General features: G+C 38.8%; 1 protein-coding gene across 1 annotated transcript in view; it reads left to right on the plus strand.

The window, feature by feature from the left end:
- The window catches only part of NAALADL2 (N-acetylated alpha-linked acidic dipeptidase-like 2), a 390,920-nt gene that overhangs the window by 157,998 nt on the left and 207,867 nt on the right, over window positions 1-25,055 (plus strand). Inside the window, exon 4 of the mRNA XM_014938872.1 lies at window positions 19,902-20,021. Coding sequence (XP_014794358.1) covers window positions 19,902-20,021 — 120 coding nt within the window. The remainder of the gene's footprint in view (window positions 1-19,901; window positions 20,022-25,055) is intronic.

The following is a 25,055-nucleotide window of genomic DNA, read 5'->3' on the forward strand; positions in this document are numbered from 1 at the left end:
GGGGTACACTAAGGGGTCATCATTTCTGTTTACTTTGCTAGCTGAGGTAGTATAAATCTCAGTACATATTTCTGAAATATAAAAATTGCAGTTTCACTCCTAACTGTTTTCTTTCTCCTTTTTAAAATATTGTGTGTTACTTCCAATGATGCAGGGGTTTTTCCATCCTGGATTCTTTCATCATGCAAAAGTATAGGTTTGGTTTCGTCCCTTCAAACATGAGCAAACTATACAGCGAGAGGTTGCAGATGGCTTTGGGTTTGGAGGATGTCTCTTCCAAAATACCTTTATACTTTGTGAATATCTTATTATTTATAGCATATCAGTTAGTTATTTTCTGATGGTAAAATCAAGCTGCTGTGTGATTTCCTCTTGTGACAGTGTTTGCCCATAATGTGATCGATGACAGGTAATGTTATCTGTGGATATCTTGTAACGAGTCAAAATTGGGAAAGTTGCATGATGGTAACTAACCCATTTTATGGACTTTTAGTGCCATTTCATATTTTTGACTGTAGGAAATAGGAGGGCTGGTAGAAAGTCAGATCCTTACATTTCTCATCCTGAAGTCCATAAGCTTCAACTTCTCTTTCTGAAGAGAGTTGAAGCTTTTTAGCCCAGGGGATTTATTCCAAAGAGGAGAAGGAAGGGAATTCTTGTTTCCTTTGGGAGAGAGGCTTCTCTCCATCTCCTCTTGTTGTGTACCTTACATGCTTCTTTCTGTAGTGGGTCTCATGGTCGTTGTCTCCACACAGTCTCTCTTCTGGGACTCTTTCAACCCAGCAGCTTCAGGTTACAGTTGTTAGGAAAGGAGATGAACTCGACAAGGGTAGGTCCTGACCTGCATGATAGAGGCTTTAACTTTTCCATGGGGAAGTAAAAAGCGCTAATGAATGGGTTTGGCTTCTCACGTTTGTCACTTAAAAATTCAATATATAATATCATTTTCTCATTGTAACTTACTAACAGTACCTATAATGAGAGAAAAGTACAGTTGTGCCCCTTGAGATTTATTTCATGAAAATAAATGTGTTGCTAACAAATTCATCAGATTAAAGGAAATCAAATGTCCTGGGGAAAATCATTGATGTTATTACCAGCAACACTTGTACTTCCAGCTGTATTTCAGAGCAGTTTTATCTATGATTGAGTTCTGCAGCAATGAGAACCCCACACACTGTGTACTCATTACTAGGGGGTCTACCTTGACTTTGGCATAAATCAAAGCTTGTGCTTCAGTGCAAGAATGACTTTCTGTGCACAATTTTACAGGCAGATCTTTGAGATGCCCAGCACTCTCACGAAACTTCAGATGTTCTCTTTTATTCTTCAAAAAGTCTCCGCGAAGTGTCTCAGATCTAGAGTTTTGTCTAAAAGGGAAACTTCCTTTTTTATTTAGGTTATGGATAAATTGGTAGTGATCTAACCTCCCTGACTTTCAATCCTACACAGTAATCTCTACTGTTTAAGCTAATGGAAGTAGAAGAATTTTAAATGAGCAGTAGCGGGTGGTGGCTGTTGCTGTGTTCAGCCATCAGAGGGTGACTTGATTGCTTGCGGTGGAACGAAAACTCACATATTTTGAATATCTTACACGGAGTTGTGATTGCAAAATCATGAGGTTTTCCTGCGAAAAGGTATTCCTGTAACAGCTACTCATAATCTGAATAATTTTCTTTCAAATGTGACACAATCTTAGTAGAAAATTTCTATTGTGTGTCACCTAATCAGGTTGAATTGCTAATATTGCTTCAATACTGCTGCTGCATTGTATCTCATTTGTATATTTGATTTGCTGGAAGTTCAAGCAAATAAACCCATTAAGTTGCTGCAGTCTGGCTACCAGCGGAGCTACAGCTCTACTTTCACGGTGACAAGGTTATTTGCAGAAGAGCAAGGCTCATTTTCTTTGACCACCTGTCATGTCCATTCATCATATGGCCGTTGTGTATGAGCCATCCAATTTGTGCTTCCTGGTAACGGTCTGAACGGCATTTGTGGGTGAAAATGTGAGCGTTTGTGCTCTCAAATCTACTTCAAAAACCTACTTAGTGCCATTGTGATGGATGGTGCACTTTACTACTTCTCTATAATTCATCAGGCCCTGAAAAGGTGACACTGTTTACCCATCGCGGTGACAGGCAGGGCAGGCTCCAGTTCTGGAGAGAGCTCAGTTTTGGAACAGATATTGCAGCAGTTATGTAAATAATGTATCGGAGACTAGGTCAGTCTGGGGAAAGAATGGCATACGTGAAATATATTTTTATTAGAACTTAAATATCAGCTCCCTTTTATAGAGTTTAAACCTTTTGTCTGGTTGATGCAAACAGGAAGGCCGCTCTGGGCAGGAGGGTGCGTGTATAAAGGGGAATTACATTGCATCAAATGGATGTGTTAAAGCAAAATACCTTGTCAAACACTATCTAGGCAGTCTCTGAGCGAGCTCAGTGGGATGAATCTGAGCCCTTCACAGCAAGGGCTGCTCCAGGAGCTGTCACCACGGAAGGACGAGCTGAGGAGCCATCAGTGAGGGTCGAGAAGTGTCCATGAACCCCCTGAGATCCAGCCTCCTCCTGCCAGCACCGTGTTGGTGTGGGTGCGTGTTGCAGCCCATCTGTTAGCACACACGTGGTGGTGATTCCCCCGAGTGTAGGGAAGGACACGTCTTGGCTGGAAGCACAGCAGAAGGCTGGTGTCACCTGGGCAGGTGGTTGAAGGCAGGGCCTCCGAGGACAACCCAGGAAGAAACGAGCGTTCTGTTTTGGTGTTGCAATGTTCATCTGCTCTGTTCCCTCCTTCTCTAGCAACGTTAAAAAGGCAGGGCCTCCGAGGACAACCCAGGAAGAAACGAGCGTTCTGTTTTGGTGTTGCAATGTTCATCTGCTCTGTTCCCTCCTTCTCTAGCAACGTTAAAAAGAAAAATCTTAGCAGATGCAACTGTTCGTGCGTTGGGACAATGTTCAAGAATGGACTAATTAAAGCAAAAGGAAGATTGTATTTGCTCTGTATTCCCTGATTTACTGCAGTTCTGCTTCTGTGACCTGAAGTTTCCTCACCTTCCTTTCACCTTAAATTTATTGACTCTTTGCTTTATTGAAGTGTTAAGGAACTTTTCACAATCGTAAATCTGCTTTAATACTCTAAACAGTGATACTTAGTGTCCTGGGTTACGTTGCCTCATGCTCTGGTACCTCCTCTGCCTCTTCAGGAGTAACTGGCAGCTGAATGCACCAAATCCCTGTTGGTTCTTTTGCTTTTCCTCCACCCCTTCCTTTTTTCATCACGGACACTCTCAGCCAGCCCGGCAAAACATCACTTTTCTTTCCTGGACCCCATAGGCTGAAAGGACTATTTTGGGTGAGAAACCTCAGGATGATGCAAGAACAGCACCAGTACTGGCATGTTCTTGTAATGGGAATGCATATGCAGGCAGGGATTTGATGGTTTCATGGACAGAAATTAATTATCACCATTTCCAAGCCAGTTCTCCCAACACCTTACCATGTGTCCTTTGTACTTTGACCTCTCCTCTGTCCCTGTTCCCTCTCTGCTTGGACTTCTACATCACCTCGCTTCCCTGCCATCACCCGCATTCCCTGACTGATTCTACCTGTTTCTCTGCTCAAAGTGTCTGCTGGTTTTAGGCATTTGTACTCCCAAGGCAGCCAGTGATATCTTTGCCACCTGTTTGCCTCTATCTACGACATGCAGAAGAGATTCTCTACAGCTGTTGATGGCGTATCTGCCTGCTCCGGTTCATTTGTTTTGGTGACATTTTCTCAGCTAAATGAGAACCCACCACAGAGATTAATGCAACCTGAAGCAAGACGAGAAGTACAGACCCATCTGTTAAGCTCACTCAGGGATCTTCCCACCATTGTTCAATCTTGGCAAGATGGAGATACGGGAAACAGGACTCAGATTGCTGTCAGATCCTCTTGTACAAGGAAGGAGGCTTGCTCACTTCTTATCAGAGAGCCTGTTTTCTTAGGGCTGTGCTGAGATGTGTCTGCTCCCCATCCATCCTCTTCTTTCCCAGGTTCCTGCACTCTGCAGGAAGATGGGTTGTTCAGCCTGGAGAAGAGAAGGCTCTGGGGAGACCTTGGAGCCCCTTCCAGCACCTAAAGGGGACCTAGAGGAGAGATGGGGAGGGACTCTTGATCGGGGGTGGAGCGATAGGATGAGGGGTAATAGTTTTAAGCTAAAAGAGGGGAGATTTAGATGAGATCTCAAAAAGAAACCTTTCTCTGAGAGTGGTTAGACACAGGTTGCCCAGAGAAGCTGTGGCTGCCCCATCCCTGGAGGGGTTCAAGGCCAGGCTGGATGGGGCTTTGAGCAACCTGGTCTGGTGGGAGGTGTCCCTGCCCAGGGCAGGGGGTTGGAACTGGATGGTCTTTAAGGTCCCTTCCAACCCAAACCATTCTATGATCCTATGAAGATGGGAGGGGAGTCTTCCTCTCCTCTACTGCCTGTTCCTCTAATCTTTCCTGCTCCTTGCAGGCTCCCCGTGTGTGTGTGTGTCCTACTGTCCCCTTCCCTCTCTGATGGCTCTCAGTGCTGCAGCACTGATTCCTTGCAGTACTTGCAGCTCTCTGTATTTCCAGCTCTGCACCAGAAGGTTACTGGTTCCTCTGGAGGGACAATGCATGGGGAAATCCTTGACCCAACAGCTTGCCTCTGGAGGGACAGTGCATGGGGAAATCCTTGACCCAACAGCTTGCTTTCACTGGATTCATTTTCATTGTGCTGGAAATGTGATTAGCGCACCCTTATTATCTTTTATCTTCCCTCTAGCTAATCAGTGGTAATTGCCTTAACAATATTTCTGCATTAAGATTGGTGTCAGCAGGTTGGTTTTAGAAAATTTCAGAATCTTCCCAGGTTATTTTTATCCTTAGGCAAAATTTCCAAATGAGCCCTCTGCAGCACGCTCGCTTGCACATCCTGAATTCCAGAGGCAGAGCGCGCATATAATTCAGATTAAATAATCACAGCATCTCACCCTAAGTCTTTCGGTCATTTTTGATGGCACATTGGTGCAAAATCTCAAGCTAGAGGGAATCTTGATACGTGTGTGCGTTTAATTCTTTTAGGCATGCCAATTTAGTTCATTATTATCTTTATGAACATTTTCTGAAATTTCTTCTCTGAAGAGACATGTACTAGCTAAAATGAATCCCTAGCAACTGAAATCAGTTTGCAGATGGTTAGGGCTATAGGTTGAATAACACATACACACAAATGAGAAGAATATGGCGATTTTTTGTAACATTTAGACACTTTAGAGGAGCTTTATTTATCTTTTATTTATAGAAGAGTGTCTCAGAAACCTCTTCCACAAATAATCATCGTTTAGACCACTGCTCTGCATACCAAGTAGGCACAGCAAATTTTCAAGACAATCTCACTAAGAATATGGATTTTAGAATAGATTTGACCTTTAAACAGAAAACAATATTCAGCATTAACTACAGCATAGCTGCCACTCCGTTATAATTACATATAGAAAGCTGTGAAACGCAATGTGAAGGTTATATAATTTAAAATTGCAGTCAAGGACTAAAGAAACCATCATTGAAGAGATGTCCTGCAGAACATCCTGTCAGTTCTCTGGCACATATCACATAACCATTCATAAATAAAGTTGTAGAGTTCCTTAAAAATAATGGTAGTTGATCATGCACAAAAGCCCCGTTAATGCTGCTGCGAGATTTTTCTGTCATCGAAGGGCAGGGGTTCAAAAATGCAAATGGCTTCTGCTGCAAAAGCTGTGAGTTAATACAGCGCTAATATTTTACTAATTATTTTAGTAATAATGTCAATAATAATAAATGAGGTCTTTGAAATGCAGAGAAAAGGAAAAGGTGAGGTATCTTGATATCTACAGCTCTAACAGATGACTGAGCGCTTCCGCGCCGTTGCGCATCGCCAGCTAAAGGCATTTTTCAGTGAGGCCTCTGTAAAATACTTGAAAGGGAGCAATGTTGAACCGTAAACATTATTTATATTCCAATTGCACGGTGAAAACTAGAGGGTGCAAACACTGAGGACTTGGGGAATGGATTTGGTGCTTTATTCAGATTTTAGCGCAAGTAAAATTCTTACTGAAATCTATGGGAATTCCATCGTTTTTGACCAGAGTTGGATTTTGTCTGTTAGTAGCCACTGGGAGACAAGGTAAGTGTAAGTAACTTGTGTAAATGCGTGGATCTCCAAGAAATATTTTTATATTTAATTATTTTATTCTGTAATTTAGTCCCGGCAAGTTGCAATCACCTTTGCGTTTCAGTAGATATCTGGAGTTATACCTACTCAGTTCTTCTTCTTCTATGCCCGCTTTTTGTTAATGATGTTTGGTGCAAACCTGAACACAAAGCTACTCCAAGCCAAGTGGAAATCTTTCTGCCAAATCACAAGGCACATTTTGCTTGGGTAGCGCTGTCTTACCATCTCATCCTAATTTCTTTTACATAATCTTAGTAAATTTCAACCTTCCAACAACATACCTGTATTTTTTCCGTTTAAGTTTGCCAAGGCAGTGTCCTCCTCAGAGGAGGAATTCCAAGCAAAAATCTCCTGATAGGTCTTTAGTTTGGGTTTGGGGGATCTTTTTCTTTTATATTTCTCCAGTATTTTGAAGGTTTAAAACTGCCTTGAAGGGATCTTGCTTATGCTAAAAACAGAAGCAAAAATTTCCTCCAACAGACAGACTATAAAGCAAATATCAGCTTTTAAAAAATTGCTAGGATGAGAAAAACAATGTAAGAAGCAACTACAACTGATACAATGAGAACAATAACAAAACATCTTTGTATTTATATAATATTTGATCCTTGTCCCTAAAACTACATTGTTTTAAACAATGAAGTTATATAAAAGTAATTTATATAAAAGAACTGTTTAAAATGCTACTCAGCTTTGTGGTATTATGAGTGACTGTAAAATATAATGTTGATTAAACTATTGCTTGTTCTCATTTTTTAGTTTATTTTTGAGGAAGAGAAACAAATCCTTAAACCTTTTTAAGGAACATTAGCAACACAAAAGCATCTGTAGTTGGAGGCAGATCACATCTTACCGTGTGTATACATCCTGTTCCTGGGACCATGGCCATGAGCTTCTGGCCCTGGTGGTACCAGGCATCACTCAGTCGTCCATCAGAATATGGGTTGGAATCACTGTAGTAAAACAAAATTTAAAATTTAAAATAATAAAAAAAAAATCACTTTTCTGACATACTGCAATTGATTATTTTTGAAAATAGTGAAAAAGCAGAAATAACAGCAGTCTCTCCTGTGAATTAGGGCTGGGAGCTGAAAAGCATCAGGAGCAACTATATTAATCTTCGATGCTGCGTGGTAAATCTTATCATTCGAAGCCATAGGATTTACCTGTATCTACCAGTATAACTTTTACAGTCAATATTTGACAACATTTATTTCAATCTTAAACATTGATTTCTTCTGCTGTAATAATATCAGCTTATTGAATGCTTTTCTACAGGACTCTCTTTTCTCATGGTTAAAATCTTTTTCGTATTTTGAAATGAAAGTAGCATTGCAAATTCAAAGCAAGTCTGAAGATTTCCTCTCTGTGTTAGGATGTGGTAATATGAAGTCCAAATATAATCTTCTCATAATGACCACTTTGAAAGAGTGCAAATAAGTTTTTACTAAAAAAGAAAAAAAAAAAAAACCATACATGACAGGTTTTGAATGTAATCCGAACTAGTTGAGGATAAAGCTGCCATGATATGAATAATTTGGTGAGGATAGATTTTAACGGCTTGTCTGACTTCTTTGTTGAAGAATTTTGGTATAAAAGAGCAAAGGATGAACCCTCTCTAGAGACTGCTTTGAGGAATGCTATAAACCCGGACACAGAGACTTAATAGTAAGAAAGACCAAAAAGTGAAGAAGGCCTCTCTCGGAGAAAACCCTTTGAAGCAAATGTCCTTTGAAAGCCTTTCAGAGTAGGATGAAAAACTGTGCAGCTGTGATACAATGAAAAAAATATATAAGAACTGAATTCTTTAAAATATAAAAAAGAATGGAATAAATAAATTAACAAAAGACCCGGTTACTAACCATAGGTAAGGCTGAATTTGGTGTGCAGTTGGCAGAAGAGTTGTCAAAACGCCCGAGCCCATTCACTGCCTGGACTAAAATGTCCTGAGAAAAAGCTTTCCTTCAAAATTTCTCTTTTAAGCTGGTTGGAAATACAGCACTTCTGGCTGAGCCCACCACTTACAGTCCCAGGAGAGAAATAGCTTTATAAATAATAAAAAAAGACCCATCAATGCTAACTAAACAAAGCTGAAAATACTTTGGACTTCCCTTTTTCTAGAATTAGGCATTCCTAGTTTTTTCTGTCTGATGCATTGTGTGTGTTCCACTAAATACAGATAAATCTCATGTCTGACACCTCGTGTCATGAATATTAGTTACTGTGTTTATCTCATTCATTAAAAGGGCCTAAACGTGAATTAATAGTGAGATATATCTGTTCTATTATCATAATTATTTCTGAAGTTCCTGTGCTCCACGGTTCAAAGAGAAGGTGACTCATCCATCACCGGGTTGTGACAGGGCCAGGAGTAGGTGTGTGCGAGCAAGAAGATGCTTCAAGGAATTTATCTTCCTTCCCCTGAATTATGGTACCGTCTGGAGTTAGTCTTGTCTCCTGCAAGATTCACAGCTCCACACTGATGGCTTTGAGGGGCAGACAGAGGTGAACGAGGGTGGAAAAGGTCTGGCAACAGCTTCAGCTACTGGAGAGCAAAGCTGCTTAAATATGCAAGAGAGCTCCTGCTGGGTTGTCATCCAGGAGAGATGTTCCTCCTACTGCAGGTCACTGCTTGCCAGGCACGGTCTTTACTCGGGGAGTATTTTAGAGGATGAAGTAGTATGAAAAGCTAGAAATTCCATTTCTGGCAAAAGAGCTACTATATCATACTTCTAGCCAAAATTTTTATTCCAATTTCTTTTTCCATGTCTTTGTCCATGCTGTCCTTTTATCTATAAAACTCTTATGTCTTAAGGCTAAAAGAAAATCTTCCAATCATGTAGTGACACCAACTGAAAATCTAGAATGAGAAATTGGGCATGGAGACAGTGTTGGGCTCCAGGTCTGATGGGTAAGACTGGCTCTTTCTGTTCAGATCTTCCCCAGATGCTCTTACTGCTCTTGTCTTGATGCCTCCAGAGTCACTCTGCCTGAAATAAAACTTTGTAATTTTTCAGTTTTCTCTGCAATGAAGATAATTTCTTCGTAATGTATAGTGTTTGTAAAGTGGGTACCAAAAATATAAATACAAATGAAGAAATTTGGACAAAACTTCTTTAGTAGATGATACAATTAGTGAATATTTAAAATGATGGCCGTTGTGCATTCTTTGTCTTTTCTGTTGAATTTAGTCTCTTGTGTTTGTTGAAACTCAGGAAGGGGACCAGTTGAAGATGGGCCCTAAAAGAAATTTGTGGTTGTATCAGAATGGGTGAGAGTGGATACTGACCTCCCTGTTTCTAGTTTCTTTGTTGACTGTTCCACACCCTGGGGAGGAGGGATCACAACAATCCTTGCTGTTGTTCATAAAAATAAAACACCTTGAAAATGACAGATGTTTCTGAAAGAGAAGATAAATGGTGCTGCCATATAGAAACCTTTAGATGACTGAGCGGTGCAGAGTACACCATCACAATTAGTGACCAAATGGCAATTCTAAAATACTGAGTGTATTTTTAAAATCAAAATTCAGAAGCCTGGAACAACAAAGAACTGGGGTTTCTTCCTGGTATGATTTTATCTGAACCACATGCTACATGTCTTTTGTAAGATAAGTCTTTCCATAATGTTAGGCGGTTGAAAAATGGAAATACCTGCTTGTTTAATCACACAGAGCTACGCTGTTCTCACATACAGCCTTCTTTCTGTTTCTCTTGCTCAGTCATTTGGGTCACTTAAATTCATTATTGCTCGAGTCTATTCCCTGTTTTCCTTCATGTCCTTTTCTTTTATCCAAATGTATTTGCAATTTTAGCATGTATTTTCCCCCAGTCCTTTTTCCAAAGAGGTAATTTAGAGACCTGTACATCTGCGTAACGAGTTAAAACAACAGAGTTCCCATCAGGTAGGAAAGATGTTATTTTCCTTTTCACAACTGCACGTTTGTGTCTCCGGGTTTGATGAAAAGCCGCTTCCCCACTCAGGTTTGTGTTACAGCCCGGTGTGGTTGGGCATCTCTCTGATTATGTTCCAGCACGTGATGTTTGGCCAAGCAAAGGCTCTCAGTACTCTGTGGAAGAGCATTTATTATAGTCTAGAAAATAGAGTTCTTGCTGACATTTCTGAAAGTTCAAGTGTTCTCTCGATGCGGTGGATGGCCTCCTCTTGCACGTACCTCTGATTATCTGCATTCTGAGCTTGATGTCTGTTTTATCTTTCTGTGTCTGTTTCTTGCACTAACAACAACTTCTGGGCATGCACAGAAATACAGCCAGCCTGTAGATTTTGGTACACTAGTCATGCATTGGTGTGAGCTGATTGGGAAACAGGCTTCTCACCCTGTGAAAATTGCGTTGTTTCAAAATGTGTTGAAAATTGGGACCAAAATTGGAAACCTGAAAATTCTAAGGCTACTTTCTATATATTTCTGTTTTAACACGGCCGGTCTAACTCGAAGAATGAAGTAACTGAACAAAGTTGAAACGCTGCTGTCTAGGAAATTGAGATATCAAATATAGTTATAAAAAGAAATATTTCAGTTGAGATGGAGAGATGGATCCTTCCCTGCAATCGCTGGCAGTTACTGCAGCAGATCCTGTTTGTATATAAAGCATTTCTAGGGATCTTCTGTAAGGTACAAGCAGCTTCTTAATGGTTGTAGTTACTATAGGAGATAATGCCTGGGTTTTATTCTATATATGATAAAAAGGCCATTGAAGGACAGTCTGCAGCCTCTGGATGTTTTGCTTTCATTCTTCAAGTTTTAGAGTAGCCACTAAAACCTCTGGGTGACTGCAGTCCAGCCTTGAGACTTTGGTGGGTTCTGACATAATGGGAGAGGATTCAGACATAAAGCTGTTTCAATGAATATTTTAAAGCCAAGTTTAAATCACACCAGTATAATTTCCTGTGTACATATGCAGCTTATGATTTATTCTTTAAGATGTCGCATTACAGCTGAACAATTCTCTTTGTTTTGTTTAGTTTATCTTTAGTCTGTAATTTGTAAATGTATATTTGCATGAATAATTACCCCTGAATAAGCTAAATGAATTAGGCTGGCAAATACAGATTATTCTTTCTGCTTAGGAAAGTGTGATCAATGTGACTTTATGCTTTAAGATTAAGGCTACTAAATATCTTTGCAGTTACCTCTTACAAAGAGGAGGATATAAATAATACTAAACACATATAAAAAAGAGTCATTAGAATTTAAAGTTTTGTCACTAGTGAGCTTTGTGAGATGATAAATAATCACCTTCACTTAATGAAAGTTTAAAATAATAAAATCTCTGGTAGGATTTTTGGCTGCAAATGGTATCGTGTCCTTTCGTGTTTTATAACTAAAGCAATGTTCTTAGCAAGTTTAAAATAAATAAATATTAATATTTAATATGAATTTAAATAAGGTTTTATTTCAGAATACCTGACAAACTAGATTTGCATTTAAATCTAATTAGAAAAGATAAAAAAACCTAGGTTTGGTGGTTGGATACCTCACTGGATATCATAAAATAAGATGATATAGTCAAATATTAGTTTTGCTTTCTGCTTAAGGGGAACTGGAAGAATGTGACTGGGGACAGAGAGCAGGGGAAAGTATGAATAAATTAAAGGAGGGAAAAATAAAGTTGAAAATAGATATAAAGGGAGGAGTCAACAGGATGAGCGCTATCAACAGGGAACTGGGCGATGTCAGCTGAGATTTATCCAGGGGCTCTGTAACCATAAAACACAGAAGAGGTTCTTTTCTGTAGGCTATAAAAAGGCTTCGATCTTAATTCAGTCTCCCTGGGAGTTAGTAGTAAAAAAACCCACCCTGCTCTAAGCTGTAAAAAGCAAGGAAGGAAACAAGTTAAACCTCAGTCACTTTCTGAAAAGGATACTGGGGCAGCAAAAGCAGCCTCTAGGAGCTTCAACAGAGATGGGATGAGGGAAAAGAGTGGTGTAAAACCTGTCCATGACTGAATTTGGTCTGCAAGGACAAACTCTATCCAACTGAGGTTAAGGGGCATCTTTTTTAGTTCCTTTTTTTAGGTACAAATTACAGTTTTAGCTGCCACTGTAACGCAGTGTGCAATTTTACGTCATAAAAACTGGCCACAAAGAATCCTTTTTGACTGCAGGCTGACACTGTGAGTCATACTGAATTCTTCTGGAATTTTATTGTATGAGTAAGAATATTGAAGTAAAAAAAAACCCAAAGCCTCTGTAGAGTAAGGTGCTGACCACCGTGGAAAAAAAATGGCATGAATCTGTTTGAAGAGGAGTGCTCATAGGTAAAAAGTATGAGTTATTTACCACTAACACTGGTGAGTATTTTAATCACCCAAAAACATGCTTATCTTGCTATGTGGAGTGATATTCAAGTTCTGTGATTTAAATGTGCCCAGATGATGTTGGTCAGGGGCATCTCTGAGTATTGTAATGGAGCAAAATCAGCTTCGGTTAATCCCGCTCTGTAATGATTTGCTTTTTGGGGCTCAGGCAGCGTGTTCAAACTCATAGTGCACAAATCATCTCTTTTTGGCTGGCCTCAGTCCTTGGAAATGCATTAGGTTATTATTTTTCAAAGCATAAGGTTATTTTTCTTGTTCCAGTTTCCTCATAAGACGGAAAGAAGTTCAAGGATAGTGAAGCAATGTCCAAATTTGACCAAGAAGGTAGGGGAATTTACTTGCAAATACACAATTTAGTCATTCATTAGCAGGAAATCACATAGGCATTGCTGTGTAACTACCCCAAATTTATCCACAAGTTTTCTCAGATGGTTTGGGAATGGCCAAGTTTCACAGGACACACACAAATCTGTAAATAATATTTGCTGCCAAAAGACTTCGACATTGCTGTGTAGCTACCCCCAAATTTATCCACGAGTTTTCTCAGATGGTTTGGGAATGGCCAAGTTTCACAGGACACACACAAATCTGTAAATAATATTTGCTGCCAAAAGACTTCACATTTGGATTTTGAGGCCCTACACCGAATTTTTCATGAAGAAAACAGAAAGTGGAAAGCTCGCTGGGGGATTTCAAAGATAGTGTTATTTTGAAATTATTGTAAACAATGGAGCATGGTATTTGCATGAAAACTGAGTTCTAAAGGAATTTTTGTTTTATAGCACAAGCAGCTCTACAAGAAATAATTGTTTCATGTGAAGAAATCCCGAGAACTCTTCTCTTAAATTGCTCTCAAATTTTTTCCTGATTTGTTTCTGTCTTGTGTCTGACTTGTCTTTATTTTACTCAATGTTGAATTAGGCCTTTGTTCGTGCTTTCCCAGGCCTTTTCCTCTTCTGATAATGCTGAGCCTAGCAACATAAACCAAAATAAAACTTAATGCCCTTGCACTTGGCTTTGGCATGTCCTGACTATGACGGGACAGAGGGACTGATGCTGCTCATACCGAGTGCCATTACTGTAGAAGAGATCAATAGTTGGGCATGTTACTTTCTTAGTTCAACCTTCAACACTTTAATTGAACTAGAGGCAATCTTGAGATGTGTGCCATGAACACCAGGCTGGATGGGGCTTGGAGCAACCTGGTCTGGTGGGAGGTGTCCCTGCCCATGGCAGGGGGGTTGAACTGGATGGTCTTAAAGGTCCCTTCCAACCTAAACCCATCTATGGTACTATGAACACCCCAAACACAGGAGGTCTCTCTGTCCCTCTTTTTGCCAAGTGAAGGACTGAAGGATAAAGATAACTTCTGATATTTAGATTTCTGTAGAAATACAGTAAGTACATAAATGGTAAAAGTCCCTTCCAACCTAAACCCATCCATGGTACTATGAACACCCCAAACACAGGGGTCTCTCTGTTCCTCTTTTTGCCAAGTGAAGGACAAAGATAACTTGTGATATTTAGATGTCTGTAGAAATACAGTAAGTACATAAATGGTGGTTGTGGCTCTTGATTTTGTCTCTGGCTTGCTTGGTAGGACAAGAAGGAGGGTTGGGTGGTGGCAATCACAGGGACACAGCGGTGGGTCCCCGATTATTGGAGGGATGTGCGTGGCTGGACAGGGAGCAGCAGCTCCTGTCAGAAAGCATAGCAGGCTTCACACCACCACGTGATTTGGCACCGCTCCACTATCTCCCTTTTTCTTTCCTCCTTTTTTTCTAATTTTAGAGAAGAGCTGGTTTTATGTTTGTGGCTTTCTTCGCGTTTGTTGGTGTCCAGCTTTGATCTACAGCCAGCGTGAGTTTACTTTTATGCTCTGCTGAATGCTGCCTTCAGCCTCAATTTCAGAGCTGTGCAAATAAATTATAGTGAAATGTTTAATTAAAGTTAGCCTCATGTCCTGATTGCAGGCTGCCGTCTTCTCAGATACAATTTGCAAATATATTTTGGAGTTTTCACTTTAGGCAGGATGGCTAGTTGAAGGTTATTTACTTGTGATTGATCATGCATTGGATGCTTCTGTTCCCTTTATTATGTGAACAACGTGAAAATAGTAGCTGGATGTTGAAGGATAAATAAAGGGCATTGACTTTGATGAAGGAAGGGGATGTAGTAAGCCTGAACAGTCATGGGACTGAGGGGTTGATAATTCTAGAATTACATCTCTGCTTTCTGGAGAAATTGTCTTAATTCTGAAGGAACAAGCAATCTGAAATATATTGTATACATCACATTTAATGTTTAGGTTTTTTTCAATACTTGGAGTTTCTTTAGATCATCCATTTCTACCACTCTTTTGGTGAGTAGGTCAAAACTATCAGGAATACAAACTTGACCGTACTTCTGAAGGTTTTTGTAGCTGCTGTCCTTATCTCCCCAAGAGTTTGTGTAGAAGCTGTTCATTAATACAAGTCACCAGGTTGGGGTTTGATAAAATGTATTCATAATTTGAAATTACTGAACTGTGGCAGTAACAACAGGTAACATTAAGAGGAGGAGATTTTTGACCACAGCCATTCTATATGCTACTTTGGGTTTTGGCATAAATTTACACCTTTCAGATAAGATTTCTTTCTGACTGCTCAGTACTAACCTTAATGTGTTATCTTCAGAAATAATAGTACAACTATGTGCTTAGGTGTGGTGTTTTACTCTGGAATTCCCAGCCTTGATGGCTAAAGCAGATGCTCTAAGAGCCACCTTCTGATCTGCACTGACACCATCTGCGTTTTGATGATTGTGAGAAACAGTCCTTCCTGGGATGTAGTGGCTTTGAGGTTTTGGGTTTTTTTTCTTGTGGATTTTTCCCTTAATCTTTTTCTGTCTTGTGTCACTGGCAAATCAGCCACAATCAGCCTCTTACCCCAGTGTATTGGATGCAGTTGTAAAATGTTATAATTGAATTCCTTTCCTCCTTTCCTCATACAAGTCAGCTGAACGATAAAAATGCGATATGACAAATATATTTCCATTACTATTTTTTACCTAATTAGCCTTTTTTTAAATTGCCTCACCATTCGCAAAGAAAGGAAACTTTTAAAATAATATCCAGCACCTTCAAGACCCCAGCTGCCACCTATTTCATACAGTAGTTAATACTTTTCCAAGACCTGTCTTACGCTTTTTCATCCATGTTGTTTTATTCTCTTTCATTTTGGAGATAAGTAGAAGAAATTGGGAAAAGATCCTTGATTGTCTTGATGGTGGCATTTTCAGAGTGCTTGTTTTTTTCTGGTTTGGGGGGATTTTGTCAGAGTTTTTAAGATAGAATGTTTACAACTCATTTGTGGCATTTTCAGACTGCTTGTTTTTTCTGCTTCGGGGGGATTTTGTCATAGTTTTTAAGATAGAATGTTTACAACTCATTGAGCATCATCTTGGGACTTAGAAACTAACAATAAGTCTAATGTAAAATAATTAATTTTTCTAAAAATGTTTGGTTTATTACCTACCCCTACATCATTTCATGCATGGGGAAGTACTATGGAACTCCATGTTGCACATTGCAATTTGTTCCTAAATAGTCTTATCTTTCAAACAGCATCACATGAAACAATTTGGAGAGTAAGTACCTAATTCAAATGGCTAAACCAACTCATTTTTTAGCAGTTTCCCAGTTCCAGGGTAAGAGGATTTACCCTGATTTGTCTAAACCCAGTACACAAGTGATCTTTTTCGGCATATGATAAAAGGACGAGTTCTCTTTTGTTTTTAAACAGAATTATCCTACCAAAGGGAAGTGGTTTATCAAATACGGGTAACCTGGGAGTGAGGTGTTTTGCTTTTTTAAAATCTGGGATGTGTAAAATGAGGATTATGTCATGCAACCATTTCTAAAAAAGAAAGAATAAAAATTGAATCTTTATTCATTCTTGAAGGTGTTGGGAATGTTGTGACTGGAACAGCAATGTGTGACTTAAATAGATTGTAAATTTCTCAGTGGATTATTGACAGGGTAACACTCTTTGGATTTGATAGTATTCTTTAACATTATTTTAAAGGTATATTTTATCTATATTCTATTTTATCCTAGAAGAAAAGGGTCCAATTGATTGAGCCCCAGTAGACTGAATAAAAACAAAACTGCCTACTCTAAGCTAGTGTTGCTGTACTAGATTTGATGAGATGTTTTTATTAAGCAAATTTTACTAAAGTATTCACGTGTAGAAGAAGGAACTAGGAATTATTTTTAAAACTATATTTATAATTTAATGTTTACCTATTGGTTTCTTGACTGTACTGCCAAAATGTTTCGACTTTGTTCTATGCTCTTCCAGTGGGTTATTGACTTTGTGAGGGGAGGAGCCACGTGTAGTTTCACTCAAGAGAAGATTTTTTTTCCCTTTTTTTTGGTCATTTTAACTGAAGTTAGATTTGAGATCAGCTGTGCAAACCTCCAGCTGCTGGGCTATATGTGATATTACCAGGGTACGATAACTTACTTGGGCAGATGTGTGCAATATTTTTGCTGATGGCTCCCAAAAAGGGGAAATTAAGGGTCAAAGATTTGTGATGAGAAGAGAACCACTTCGAAGTTGCAGTGAAATGAGTGTGCAAGTGCCCCTAAAGTTGGACAGTAACAAGAGGCTTAAGTCATACGTATTTTCAGGCAAGGGCAAAAACGAAAGACTTGTAATATATCGAGCTTTGACATATCCTTCATGTGGAAGATGTGCAATGAAAGCCCATGTAACTCTTTGTTATATTCTACCCAGCTGCTTTTTCATTATGTAATGACTTCTTACATACACCCTCGATGGATGAATGTGTTTAATAGCTGTGGTGTTGGGGCTTGCTTTTAACATTTGGAGCAAAGAACATGCTTTGCAGAGTGTTTGGGGCAGCAGGGAGTCAAGCTCTGGTTCTCACATAATTAAAAAATGAGCTGTGCTTTTGTAGGGCCTTTCATTCAGCTCGTCGTGGAGCTCGTGTGTTGCCTGGGGAAGACCCGGCGAGTAGCTCTCGAAGATGCAGTTTGCATCCATAAATTAACTAAGAACATCCAAGGGCAGTTGCTAAATGCATTAATAATTGTGCAAAGATGGAGTTTTGTTGTTTACGGAGCGGTGGATAGCACCCTGGAGGAGCAGCGAGCAGAGAAGCAGGGCATGAATGTAGATGGGCAGGGCTGGCATTTTCACACAGGCCTCGCGTAGAAGCAAATGGTTTGATGCTTCATTATGTTCTATCTTTGTGTATTGATTTTGCCTCAGGAAAATTCAGCAGAGTTTCTCTCACACAAACGATGAAAGCTCTGATCTTCGCTTTGCTTGAGGGGAAGTGGGAAGGGCATCGGGTCCAAAGGAATTAGATTAGAGGTCTCCCCAGAAATCAGCCTAGATACAACTTCTCAAGCCGTAAGACTTCTGAGACTAGTAATTATTGCACTAAAGTGTATCTATTTGTACCTACATATCTGTAGATACAAATAAAAATAAAGCTGAGGTCTACAGAGTGAGGAAAAATCTGTGTGAACTTCAAGAAATTGCACCTGGTTAATGCCCTTTCCTCATTTGAGGTGAACTCTTTATAACCAGGGGCATCAGATTAGGTAAAATGCAAAATAGCTTCCGTTAATATAAAACTTCTTTGCTTGATTTTATCGTATTTCTCACATACGGTGATCACAAAAGAAAAAATTTATATTAGATTTCAGCCTGTAGTCACCATTTGAATTTTCTTATGAAATAATTTTTGTATTCTTTAAAAATTAAAAACACACATTTCAGAAGAAACTGCAGCAAGTGCAAGATTTTCCATACCTACATTTCAGTATTTGGTGTTAAATCTGATGTTTCCCTGTTCCAGAAGTGTTTTGTAACTTTGGCTGACCTTTCTCAATACCTGGTGGTTTATGCAGCACTGATGATGTTACAGATTTAGAAACTTGTTAACTTGAAAATTTCAAAGAATACATTTAAGAAGACAGGAACCTTGGCAAAATTTTTGTATGATTTCAACTTCGGTCTTGAGGTGCAAACTCAGACAAAATATGCAGATACAGTTCTATAAGGATAAACACTATCCTGAAATACCGCTGTTCAGGAATCGAGTAAAATTTCACACATCCTACGTATCCAGAGCAACTCCTGGAATTTAAACAGTTGGTGCAGAGATGCCCAAAATCAGAACTGTTGCCTTTGGCAATGAGTCTGTACTTCAGCTACCAAAACTGAACTGAAAGAGAAATTTTCCCATCTTGTGCTGCGCCTCTTATTTTAATTTTTAAACACTCATGTAATATTGCTGTGTCTTCCTATACTTGTGTTTTATGGGAACGCTGGATAGGGATTTAGAGGTTCCCAAATGTCCTTGATGGTGTCCTGAGAGCTTCATGACATTCTTAAATAATAATGTAGAAGACTGATTATCCTCATGCTTGCTCTTCACCAGAATTTATTGCTATGAATGTGTGAGAAAAATGCCCTTGGTCATTCTTAAATTATATAAATATAAAATATATATTATATATATATATATATAAAATCCTTCAAAGCACATCTTGAAGTGTTTTTCCATCACTGGCAGTGCTTGACATTTAATAATAACTTAGACCTTTACTACATATTCTTGCAGTGTCCTGACTGAAAAGCTGAAGATATTAATGCTCTAATCACTTTTAATTTAGTTGGAAATAATTTAAAAATATGTAGTAAGAAAAAAGTTTGTGTCAGAGCAGTGTAGTCTCTTTTCACTATGGTTTTCCAAGTATAATGCTTGGATAACTGATGGGTTATAGGAAAATAACTCAGTAGTTAAAGTAAGGCTGCTTAGGAATCAGACCACATAATAAAATTGTATATTGGTAGAGTATGTATTATCCGTATATTTTTTCTAAGTGACCAGTATAATCATTCACTCATTTTCTGAAATGCTTTATAAGACTCTGATTCCTTTTAAGAAAATTAACAGAAGTGTGTTGGTATCTCTTATGTGGCTTTAAATACATTGCTGTAGCTAACGAGGGGAAATCCTCATCACAGCCAGCACCACTTCTTATAAGCACTGGCAAAAACCCATTGGGTTTTTGATATAAAAAAATATCCCAGCTGATGAATTGTGAATGAAAACTGCAAAGATACAGATCTGTTTGTCAGATGGAATTCTCAAGCTCGTTGTTATTCCAGGTGTTGCTAATTAGGGAGTGGGGGTAAGGTAATTGCAGGAGTCTGCTCAGGTGCTGGTACTTATGCAAAAAACTTAGTTTCTATGGCAGGAGCACCCTCAGTGGTGCGTGGGGACGGTTGTAGCTTGATTTTTGTCTTCTCTTTGCAGGCAGAACTTGTTGATGTACAGTATGGGACGGCGGAAGACTTGATCCAGATTCAAGCCATTACGAACGTGACCAAAAAAATTGCACTTCTGAAGCTGGGACAATCACCTCTGCTCTATAAGGTTAGTCCAACGCTTGTTGCACTCCAGCTGAATTATTTATTTGGTGGTTTTTTTCAGTTTCAAAATATCAAATCAAGGACTGTCTCATCCTATCAAAATAAGTCAGCATTTACTGGTGTTGAGATTCTTCCTTAATAGTAGCCCCAGTGATCTGCAGTGCTTTTTAAGTGTTACAGTTATTTATTTTGCTGCCTGTCTCACAGTGCCCCAGTCGTGGGCCATATTTTCTCTGTGTGTCCTATAAGCCTTTTGGCAAAGAAAGAAATCCCTAAAAGAAATAACAACACAATAAAAGGCAACTGAGATCAGGAATAGTTGGATCGTGTCTTCTAAAAATGTATGTAGAACACTGCAATGAAATCTTTTGTTTCTGACTAAATGTGTGTAGTAGGTGGATGCTGGCCGTCGTTAGACCAAAATGCTGCAAAATCGTTGGGATTTACTGGTCTATGGCTGGGTTACCACCACAAGAACCATATTTTTCTTCAACTCCTTCCTTCCTTCTTCTATGGTTGCAGTTATGCCTGGGGAGGGATGTACGTGGGGTGGTGTGTGTCCATTCTTTCTCCTCCAGCGCTGGCAGAGAGCGCAGAGAGGGAGCTCATCATTCCACTCCTACATTAGACTTAATAGACTCGACTCAGAAGCCACATTTACACTCTAAATGTCAAGTAACTGCCTTCGATTGCAAATATTTTATAAATAAAAATGCTGTTTTGCCTTTCAGAAAATACACTAGCCCAATAAATATTTAAACAATATATTCCCAATTCACAAAAGCAATTATAAAAGAACAGTAACTCCAGATCTTATAATTAAGAGAATCGGGATCTGCTCTGTTGGCCATAGAAAGTACAGTTGGGACCACAACACAGGTTCAGAAAATAACCATTTGATTATTTTTTTTTTTCTACAGGAATAATATTTGTCTCAATAAAAATGCCATTTTCAACTGAGTAGCTTTAGCTGTTTATTTGAATTATTTAGATGCAATCTAATTACAGCTGTGAAAGGTCAGTTATCATTGTTGCAACTTGGCTGTTGTGCATCATTTCCACCAATAGATCTTATTCTGCATTTCACCACTAGCTGTCAGAAGCAATGAAATGGCAATTGGGGCTCATAAAGTAGGAATTTGATGAAGATGCAAAGTTTGCTGTAATAGCACTGTCTGCAGTGTCTACGAGATGGACTTTTTACCAATTTTATTTGTGTTCTTGTAAGCACTTACTATGTCTAAATTAGCAAGTAGCACAGCTTGAAGGAGCAGGGGAAAAGAACGGGGCTGAGAATGGGGCATCTCAGGAGCTTTCAGTTTGGGTTGGCTGAAGTCTGGCCCCAAGAAGTAAATGCTAATTGGTGGCTGAAGTGTATTAGCCACAAATTAGCCACATACACTACACTTTGGTGCTCAGCTGCTATTCCACAAGAATCCATTTTGCAAATTTAGAGTGGAAATTACACAAATTGAAGCAAAGTATGGGATGATCTGAGGATCATCTTCGAATGTGTGCTCAGGATCTGAGCTAAAAACACAACTCCCCAAACCTCCTTTTTGTGTTCTGCTCACGCAGAAGGGATTTTGCCCTTTATTTGTGATTTCTTCTTTTTGAGGTTGTAAACTGACTTTTTTTCGGAATATAAATGGTGTCTCTTTGGCTGTGAAATGGTTGTAAAAGTATGAGGAAAATATATAGGAAGATATCAGAAATAGATTCTTCTTTCATAAGGAATATATTAAGTGAAGGATTTCCTAAAACAGCAAGTCTTGTTGGTTTAAATGGGCCCAGTATCTCACTGAATCCACTTTTTGTATCTTTTTTCCCCGTAATGTTTACGTTTCTGTACTTACTGAGTCTCACATTTCTGTTTCAGCAGATACTTCCCTCTGCTTGTATTTTCCTTATCTCGGTCTTCCACGTGCTTGGTTTTACATCACATTAAAACAGAACACTAGTTCATAACAGAGCTGTCACTGTATATACATATATTTTTACTGGTTTTCTTTCTAATTTCCGTATTTAACTTGTATTTTTTCACATTTTAATGTTCTCTAATTTCTCATTATTATTACTTTATATTACACAAATATCTCACTCTGGATTTGGGTCCAAACCAGGACATAGATCCTGCACTGAGGTTTCACTTCATAACTGAGTTTCTAATCACATCTCTATTTTCCAGCTTTGCATTTTCCCTCACACGGGTATGCTTTTTGCCTTTCTCTCTTTTACTGCCCTCATCAACTGCTGTTTTTCATGTGGTTTTCCTATTTTCCTCTTTTGTGTTTTTAATTTGCCTTTTTTTTTTTTTTTTTAAATCTCGAGTGTTCTTTCTCTCCATATTGAGTCCATTGGAAAAAGCCTGAAAGAAATAATAAACTCACCGTGAAAACTGAACAACATTTCTTTAGTCTTTACATCCCATTAAGAGAAAGAAGTATGTGATGGTAGAAAACAGTTTGATATACAAGGGGATAATTTACAGAAATAAGCCCAAGTGATAGAAGTACGACTGTTTGGAAAAGTAATTGTATTACTGAAAATATTTTTGCTGTAGAGGTTTAGTTTGGTATTTTATGGAGATTGGATAGGGTACAAAATTTGGGGAAGGATCGAGGTTGGGAATAATTTGAAGCTTCTACTTTGTCTCTTTCGGACTGGGCCCATCTCTTGTATCTTCAGACACACTGGAAACCACAGACAGGGTTCAGAGCTTGGAGTGACTTGGAATTGGAATATACAGGGAATTTGGGGTGCGCAGAAAAGCCTGAAGTTAACGTGCTGTTAGAATATGCAGTTGAATCCTTAATATCATGGATTCTAATTATATTTTGTAAATTCATAAATTTAAGCTGCTTGGCGTGGTGCTATTAAGATCAGGAAGGGAGCAAGACCGCAGCCTGGTACAATATTAATATTATTAGTGGGAAGAAAGAATGGTAGAAATGCTTCAAGGGAGGGGAGCAAGTTACAGTATGGCAAAGGCAGAGTCATTTTCAAATGCAACTGAAAGGTTTAGGAATTTAATACTCCTAGCACCTGGAGTGATAATTTCCTACACTCAAGATGCATAGATACCTGTCTCTTTACCAGAAAAATTCTCAATCAGGCATAAGTGACAGAATAAAAAAAATTAAGTGCTATGGCTACTCCTTATGATTAGTTTGAGAGAATTCTAAGAGCTGGAATAAAGAGGGGACTGGATTAAGGAAGAAGAAAGTCTTGAGGAGAAAGCTGAAACGAGACAAATGTAGAACAGCAGTGAAACCCAACTTCAGGAATTATACTGCCATAAAAAAGGTTGAATAGCTGCTTCCTCACACCTTCAGATTCAAAGTGAGTGCTTCTGGGGTTCAGGCTGCAAGGAAAATTTGTGTTTTGGTGGAACACAGAATCACAGAATCACATGGGGTTGGTTGCTTCCTCACACCTTCAGATCGAAAGTGAGTGCTTCTGGGGTTCAGGCTATAAGGAAAATTTGTGTTTTGGTGCAACACAGAATCACGTGGGGTTGGAAGGGACCTCTAGAGATCACCTAATCCAACCCCCCTGCCAGAGCAGGTCCACCCAGAGCAGGTTGCATAGAAACTTGTCCGGGTTATTGGATCACTGATGAACTTCAGCAACCAGTTCAATACAAGAGGTCAGAGCAGAATCGCTAATGTCTTTGAATCAGGAGGATACATAAATGTGGGGAAAGATGGTGGAATTTATTACTGGTGATTAAGGAAATCACTTCTGTGATGCAGAACGTCGTCTTGAGAAAGAGCGACTTGGGTCAACTGCTGTGTTTGTAGACAAGAAATATATTCCGCTGGTATAAAATGTGTGTTGACAGAAAGACTGATGAAACCACCTCATTACCACCCAGCTCCTCTGCCCTGAAACTCCTCTGAGTCTTTTTCACCGCTGTGAGTGCAGAAAAGAAGCCAGAGGAGGCTTTTTTCAGAGTGAGCTCTGCAGTAGTTTAAATATCCAGCCTCTGGAAATAGCATCGCTGCTTTCCTTTTTTGAAAAATGTTGTGAGTCTTGATCATGATTTAATCTTTTGAGGTTGGGATTCAAGAAAAAGCCATAATTTCCGTCCTAAATTAACTTTTAATAGAGTAACAAAAGCCCTGAAGGCCAAACCACTTCATCTTTAAAATGTTCACATATTAACATTTCTTCCACATCCATTAAATGAAGATGTTGTTCTAATGTGTAAATATCTAAATTTATTTTAATAATTTACTGCTTTCATAAATATTCATAAAATTGCTTTTTAACTGTCATAAAGTTTGGAAATGTGGATGCTTGCATGTTTATGCAGAGGTTATTGGCAGGCACTTACGGATAAGGATTTACTAAATGGAAAATATTGAAGATTCCCAGAATAAAGACAATTTGCGAAAGGGCTTCTGTTTAATAACTGTGTTAGTTTTAAATAAGTTTACTTTGAAAAAAGTAATTTGACTTTTCTATTGCCTGCGTTGTTTATTTCTTTCCCTTTGGTACTTTTTATGGCTAGCACATAGAACTGTGAAGATTACGTTTTAAATCTCCATTTAACTGGGACTGACTTTATTTCCCTCTCTATATATACACATTATATATGTATGTATATGTATATAGATATGAAGATATATATACAGTGCACTGTATAAATATCTATATAAACAATATTGAACAAAATGGTTTTTAGGGAAATTTGACATCTTATATTTGTTTCATTATTAAGGACGCTGTGTTTGGGGTTTTTTTGTAGGATGGAATTTTTTCTGAGGTGCTTAAAGTCTTTATATACCCATTTCCCATGTGAGTGCTACGGAATTTTTAATGCTGTTATATCCCCTCCCAAAGCCCTTCTTGAAAATTCGAGCCATACGTATAGGTAGTACGGATAAAAGTTATAGAAGCATATAAAACTAGGCCTGGAGATCTGGATCTGAAGGGATCATCTAGTAACATCTCCTTCAGTAGCATCCTGTTTCTCAGGTTTTCTCTCATTTATCATCCTTTTAAAATCTCTTGTGTTCTTAACCTTCCCTCT

Source organism: Calidris pugnax, unplaced genomic scaffold (assembly GCF_001431845.1).
Source record: "Calidris pugnax isolate Ruff unplaced genomic scaffold, ASM143184v1 scaffold52, whole genome shotgun sequence".
NCBI classification, from domain to species: domain Eukaryota; kingdom Metazoa; phylum Chordata; class Aves; order Charadriiformes; family Scolopacidae; genus Calidris; species Calidris pugnax.